Below are 7066 nucleotides of genomic sequence, written 5' to 3' on the forward strand. Positions count from 1 at the left end.
ATTTTCCTCTTGGTAGCCTTCTTGCCAATAATGCTTCTTGCTCATCAAGTTCATCATCTAATTCACTCTCATTGTCCACCTGTGTGCTCTTCTTCTTTATCTTAGATCCATCAAGGGTTAGTTGAGAATTGAAAGGACATTCAACACTGGCAGGTGAATAATTATCAAAATTTGATAACTCAAATGTAGTAACTCTACCAATTAGACTATTCAGGGACAGATCATTAGAAGGGGTACACCTCAGTTCTTGAATTGCATAAACTCTGATTGCATAAATAGGAAGTAAAGTCCTTAATACCTTACTTATCACTATTTCATCAGATATGATTCCACTAGCACCTCTAATAGCATTCACAAACTCTTTGATTCATCCACAATACTATGCAACATTTTCACCTTCTTTCATTCTCATGTCATCAAAATTTTCTCCTGAGGTTTCAACTTTATCCCTTAAACACATTTGTCTCCTCCATGAATTTGTGCCAACTTGTACCACATTTTCTTTGCAATAGTGCAATCCTTTACATCATCAAATCCACCATAACTTAGTGTAGATGCTAGATATATCATCAAATTGATTATGTTATTGCTTCTCCTTCATTTTCTCAATAGTCATATGTCTAGGTAATTCAATGTATTCATTTTCAAGGTAGTATGTTGCAGAATCTCTGGCTCCAAATAGATGTTATTTTATCAATCATTTCCATGTAGGGTGGTTCTCCTTGTTAACCTTAGGTACATCTCTCTTATACATCCTGATCTTTGACTTGGGTACCTTTAGACTTTTACTAACTTCAAACAACTTAAGCAAACCCATTAAACATCCTGATCTATATAGCATCTTGTTATGGTTCTACAACACATGGCCCATTTTCAACTTCAAAAATGGGGACCCCCTTTTTTAGAGTTGCTACTATTGATAGTATAAAAGTCATTAAAACTGTTAAATTTATTCAATCATTTTTTGGACAAATTAATTTTGTAAGAAGATTTGTATTGAATTTTTCAAAAATCATTAAACCCATGTCCAAAATGTTTTTGATTAAGGAAAATGGGCTTTAAAAGGGTCATGAAACCCAGAACATAGATAAAAAAATCAATAGTATAATTTTAAAGGCTATTGAGAGCCAAAAAGCAAAAGAAACTACATCCCTCAAAAGGAAAACCTATGAAAGCACCAGGGAAAAACACTGAAAAACTAAGATAGGTTGCCAAAGGCCAGGGAACTTCAGATGATGTCTCTGAGCATCTTAGTAGCACTAATTTCAAGCTCAGATAGCTTGCCCGCCTCCTCTTTCATCTCTGAGAGTACAAGATTAGGGGTTGGAGTATCTTTTTTCCTGGTACTGCATCTGGTACATTTCTTGGCACCATCATCCTGAGTTTTGTCCTTAAGGGTGATGTCCTAGTCCTATTCCTTGCAAATATTTTGACCTTCCCCAAAGTGAATGAACTTTTTGAAAATTTCATTATCCTTGAGAATATTAATGTTTTGCTCAGCAATGCCTTGCATAGTCTTGTTCAGCTCAAGGGCTCTAGTGTGCATTGTGTCCACTTTATTGTCCATACTTTGCTCATCGTCACTGACCCTATTCTTGAGGCTATAAGTTTCTCTTTCCAGAGTGCTAAGCCTATGTTTGAGCTCAAGTATCTTGTGGTACATCCATTTAGTGGTCCTATAGCTATCCACTACACTATTTTTTACATTGTTTAGAACATCCATCTCTGGATTCTCCCTGGAAATATCACTGAGGATAACTAGGGCCGGATCAATGAGCTCTTCCACCAGAATGTTGCCTTCTTCATTTTCTCTGAATTGGGTTTTGATAAGCTCCCTTTTGATGCCTAAATTGGCTGATGCATGGTAACCGAGCATCTATCCTTCTTAGTAACCGAGCATCTATAGGTGGTAGTGCCACTTCATCGTAGCCCTGGTCATGTTCCTGCTTCTGCCTATTAATGGGGTCCTCCTCTAGCTTCTCCCTTTCCTCCCCCTATTTTTCCTTGTTGTCTTCCAAGCTTTTCCTTTTGCGCTTACTAGTCCCCATCATCCCTCTCTCTATGCTGGCCAGCACCTTGATGATTATGTTTCTTTTTCTCTTCCTTCACTCTTCCACCTCCCTGATATTCTCCTCTGCCTCCACACTATCACCTTTCATGTCCATCCCTTCATCTCATTCATTGTAATCCCTATTCGATGAGGCATCATTATCCTTTGTGGTCTCAAGGAGTTCATCCTTCTCCTTACTATAAGAAATTTGGGTTCTTTTCCCCACACTTCACTAGGGGAGCTCTGAGTCCTTAGAGTCTATGTAGAAATCCAAACTTTCCTCCATTTTTGAAGGTGAGTAAAGCTTTTCAAACTCCTCAGAGTCTCCTTTAATTTTCTTGCCATGTTTCCTATCTTTGACATGCTTTCTTATAGTCCTAGCTTTGAAATACTCATAAATTAACAACAACAGCCCCTCATGGAGTGATGGGTTTCAAGTTCTCTTGTCTTGATACTCAGTTATATTCTCATTCATAGAAGAATAAAGGTAAAAGGGAATGGATATTTTCACCTTGTACCTGAAATGGTTGAGCAAAACAAAATGGTAGGTGCAGATGTGGTCAAACCTAGTGTCGAGGGTTATGTATTTGATGATGGCCCAAAGCACAAATCTCCAAAGAGGCTTAATTGACCTAGGAAGAGAGTGGGTGCCTTTCTTCACTAGCTGTTGCTTCTCCTCTTGATTTTTCATAAACTCCACAATCGCTTTCCCAAAAACCTTTCGGTCTCTATAGAACTTCTTACCAATAATGGGGATACCAGTGATAGGGGAGATAATTTCTTCCATGACTGAGAACTCCACCTCGTCAATTTCAACCTTGCCCTCATTCTAGTTTTTTACCATGATTTTTTTAACTGAGGGCTTCCATCCATGGAGGTGGTCAATTTAGCTAGTGATTTCACCCTTCTTTAGGATGTCCCAAACCTTAGTTCTTCTCCTCCACTTCTGATTCTCATCCTCTAGCTCTCGTCTATGACATTCCCCCACCATGGTATTCTCGTCGCCTTTATCTCTACTACCAAGAGTCTTTTGAACCTGCAAGTCTTCAACTCTTCTTGTTTTCTTACTTCTTTTCTTCTCCTTGTGATTTAGCTTCCCTTTCACAGTACTAGAACTAGGTTGATGGATTTTGTGGATATGGAATGTAGTTGAAATATCATACTTCCACATCAAAACTCTACATTTTCCCCATAAAATATTAATTACCTTATTTAGTTCACACATGTTGGTATTGATCTTAGCTTGTGGACAACTAATTTTCATCATGATATTTAATCATTCCCAATCTTCCTAGGATACGATCCTTCTCCATGACTTCATTAACTTCTTATGGCATGTCAAATCCATCCGTCCATTTGGACACCACGTTATGCTTGACTCCCCAATTCGCCAACCTATTTGCCACCATGTTAGCCTCACAGTACTCATGTGCCACGTAGGTTTTATCAAAAGTATAGAGGTCTTGGATGCATTCCCCTATGATATTTGCTATCATCCACATCGACCTATTTCTACCATTAAGGTAGTCAATTATATTTTTAGAGTCTCCTTCCAACCAGAGGAACTTAAGTCCCATTTCCTTAGCTAACTTGATAGTCTGATGAGCCGCTATGGCCTTAGCATAATGATTGGTTTGGCTCCCAATGGAGGTAGCGAAAGCTGCAATACCTTTTCCATGCTCATTTCTAATGATGCCACCCACCCCAGCTTTTCCTAGATTGCCTTTAGCTGCCCCATCAAAATTGGCCTTGAACCAGCCCTTAAGAAGGAGAGACCAATAGCATCCCTCTCTATTATCACAGGCCTTAGAGTTAAGAGTGGGGATGGGACCCTTAGAAATGGTGTAATTTTCTATCAGAGCATTAAAACATTTATGGAAAACCACCTTTGCATTCACCTCCCTATCCCTGAAGATATAGTTGTTCCTCTCCTTCCACACTCGCTAGTAGACATGGGGTAAGGCCCATAGCCACAAAGTCTTGGAATCTTTAACATCCAATGATTTCCATTGAACAAAGAGATCTAGAATGTTGGAAGGAAAAACTGAGGATACATTGAAAAAGGACAAGAGAAGAGACCAGATAGAGCAAATGAAAGGGCAATGTAAAAACAAATGAATGCTCTCACTATTATTTTTACATAAAATGCACATGTTGGGCATCATGTTACCTCTTTTGGTGAGGTAATCCATAGTGAGGATGTGATTTTGCAAAAGGGTCTAGAAGAAAAAGTTGATCTTTAGAATAAGGCCAGGGAGCCAAGCTTTAGCCCAAACTGAGGCTTGGTCCTAAAGATGAAGAGACTCATAACCAAAGGCCACCAAATACCTACCATTAGCAGTATCCCCCCAAACAATAGAATCTTTATCATGAGATAACAGAATGTGTCTGACAAAGTCCATAAGCGGCATCATATCCATAGACACTCTAGAAAGATCTATCCACCAGTTGTGGAGTCTGTAGTCACTCACCCTACTACCAAATATTTCAATGCAAACATTAGCCCAAACTTTGAAATCCTCATCATCCCAAAGCAAACTAGAGCTAAGCCAATCATCAAGCCAAAAATTGATATCTTCACCATTGCCCACTGACCACTTGGCTTTACAAAAGGGAAGGTCCTTGGATCACATCAAACCATTCCATATGAAAGATCCACTAGGGTGAGTATCTCTATTGATGAACTATTTAAGATTAAGGTTGGTAGAATATTTGGACAAAAAAATGTCTCTCCATTCACCAATATTATTCAAAATTCTACAAATCTGTTTAGCCTTAAGGGAAGAGTTGAACTATTTCAGCTTGCAGATTCTCAAACCTCCTTGTTTCTTGGATTTACATATAGAATCCCAGGCCCCCAAAGGGTATTTCTTGCTCTCATTAGGTCCTGAACACAAAAAGTTCCTTTGAATGGTTTCAAGATGATCATCCACCTTAGATGGGATTGAAAAAAGGCTAAGGGCATAAGTGGGAAGATTTTGGAGAGTAGACTTGATTAGAGTAACTTTGCTTGCTTGACTTAAAGTAATACCTTTCCAACCATCCAGCTTCCTGTTGAATTTGTCCACTAGATTGTCCTAGAAAGACTCATTAGGTTTTAGTCCCAAGGGGAGCCCTAAATAAGTGAATGGGAGCATGCCAACTCTACACCCCAAAATATCAACAGTCTTCTTCTCCCTTCTAGTCGAGGTGTTAAAGAAAAAGACTGAACCTTTGTCCCAATTGTTGAGCTGCCCAGAAGCCCTAGAGTATGTATCTAGAATTTTTTTAATAGATCTAGCTTCCTTCATAGAGGATTCACCCCCCATAATAGTGTAATCAAAAAACTATTGGTGGGTGAAAATGGAAGGACTTGAAGAAGGTTTCAGTCCCACCAGATCCCCTCTCCTCTTGCTGGAATGAATGAGCCTATCCAAGCCTTCAGTTAGGATGATAAAAAGGATGGGAGATAAGGGATCTCCCTGGTAAAGACCCCTAGAGGGTTTGAAAAAATCAGAGGGAGCACCATTCACTAAGACAAAAAAGGAAGGAGAAGAAACCAATTATGAGAACAACTTCCTCACCTTAGAATTGAAACCAAAAACATCAAGAATGTTGTCCAAAAAACCCTAGTCCACCCTGTCATGGGCCTTGGAAAGATCCAATTTGAGAAGAAAACCCTCCAATTTGTCCGCATCCAAAGAATGGATAACCTCATGGACCTCCATAATGAAATCCAAAATTTTCCTACCAGGGACAAAGCCTGACTGTTGGGGAGAAATGATAGCCGACAAAATGTTGATGAGTCTGTTGTTAAGAATCATTGCAAAAATCTTATAAAATGAACTGCATAGATTGATGGGCCTAAAAGAACCAAAGGAGTCTACCCCCACAATCTTAGGGATGAGAATTAGAAAGGTAGCATTACCTTCTTTCAAGAGGTCTCTAGCACTAAAAAATTCCTAGATAGCTTGAAAAATATCTATATGAATGATATCCCAGTATAGCTAAAAAAAGAAATTGGGGAAACCATCAGGACCAGAGGCCTTCTTAGCTAGAAGATCAAAGAAAACCTTTTTAATTTCCTCATACTTGGGTATGGCCAGTAAGTCCCAATTCGGATCATGACCAATGATTTTGGGGATGGAATTGATAATCTCATGCTGATCACCTATATCCAAATTTAGGTCCTTAGAGAGCATCACTGAGAAATATTTGATGGCCTCCTCAACTATCGAGTTATCATCCTTAAGAGTCTCATTCCCCTTTTTAATCTCGTTGATTCTGTTGGCTTCCCTATGTTTCATAGTAGATAAATGGAAGAATCTAGAATTTTTGTCACCTTCCTTCAGCCAAACAGCTCTAGATCTTTGCCTCCAAAACATCTCCTCTTTCCCAACAACATTATGGAGCTCAGTATGCATTTTTTTTTCAGTGTTTAGAGAGACATCATCATATTCGGCCCAGTTCTGGATACCATTTTGAACCTCAGCCAAGTTCTCAAGAATCTTTTCTTTGTCTTGGAATATGTTGCCAAAGTCAGACTTGTTCCACTTGTAGATCTTAGATTTAATGTATCTGAGTTTCTTGGCAGCCTTATACATCATAGTCCCATCCACCACAATGTCCCACCTCTCTTTAATTTTGGAGCATAAGCCTAGGTGTGACATCCACATTTTCCCAAATCTAAAAGGAAAAGCCTTCTTTCTATTGATTTTTTCCAAAGTTAGGGAGATTGGGAAATGGTCAGAGCCAAGCCTCACAAGAGTAGAAAGCTTGCAATGAAAGAAGCCTAGCCAATCTAAATAAATGAGAGCTCTATTTAATCTAACCTAAATGCAATCCTGGCCAATTCTTTTGTTGGACCAAGTGAATTTGTAGCCTCCAAGGTCCACATCAAGAAGAGCAAGATCCTAAATCAAATTAGCCAAGTGTTGTCTACTTTCAGCATCAGGCAGGAGCCCCCTTAACTTATCCAAAGCTAGGAGAGAAGTGTTAAAATCACCCATGACAATGCATTTGGTGTCACTGAAACTG

General features: G+C 39.1%; 1 protein-coding gene across 1 annotated transcript; it reads right to left on the reverse strand.

Annotated features, from left to right (window-relative positions):
* Positions 1–6036: 6036 nt before the first annotated feature.
* On the reverse strand, positions 6037–6633 carry LOC149551905 (uncharacterized). The gene has a single exon (XM_089790149.1). The coding sequence runs from the start codon at positions 6631–6633 to the stop codon at positions 6037–6039; it is 597 nt and encodes a 198-aa protein (XP_089646275.1).
* Between the last annotated feature and the right edge of the window lie 433 nt (positions 6634–7066).

This window comes from Cupressus sempervirens, chromosome 6 (genome assembly GCF_028749045.1).
Source record: "Cupressus sempervirens isolate cs-2001-9-10 chromosome 6, ASM2874904v1, whole genome shotgun sequence".
Taxonomy (NCBI): domain Eukaryota; kingdom Viridiplantae; phylum Streptophyta; class Pinopsida; order Cupressales; family Cupressaceae; genus Cupressus; species Cupressus sempervirens.

Bases quoted from the DNA above. Each gene is read 5' to 3' on its own strand.
- LOC149551905 (XM_089790149.1), bottom strand. From the start codon at position 6,633: ATGTATAAGGCTGCCAAGAAACTCAGATACATTAAATCTAAGATCTAC.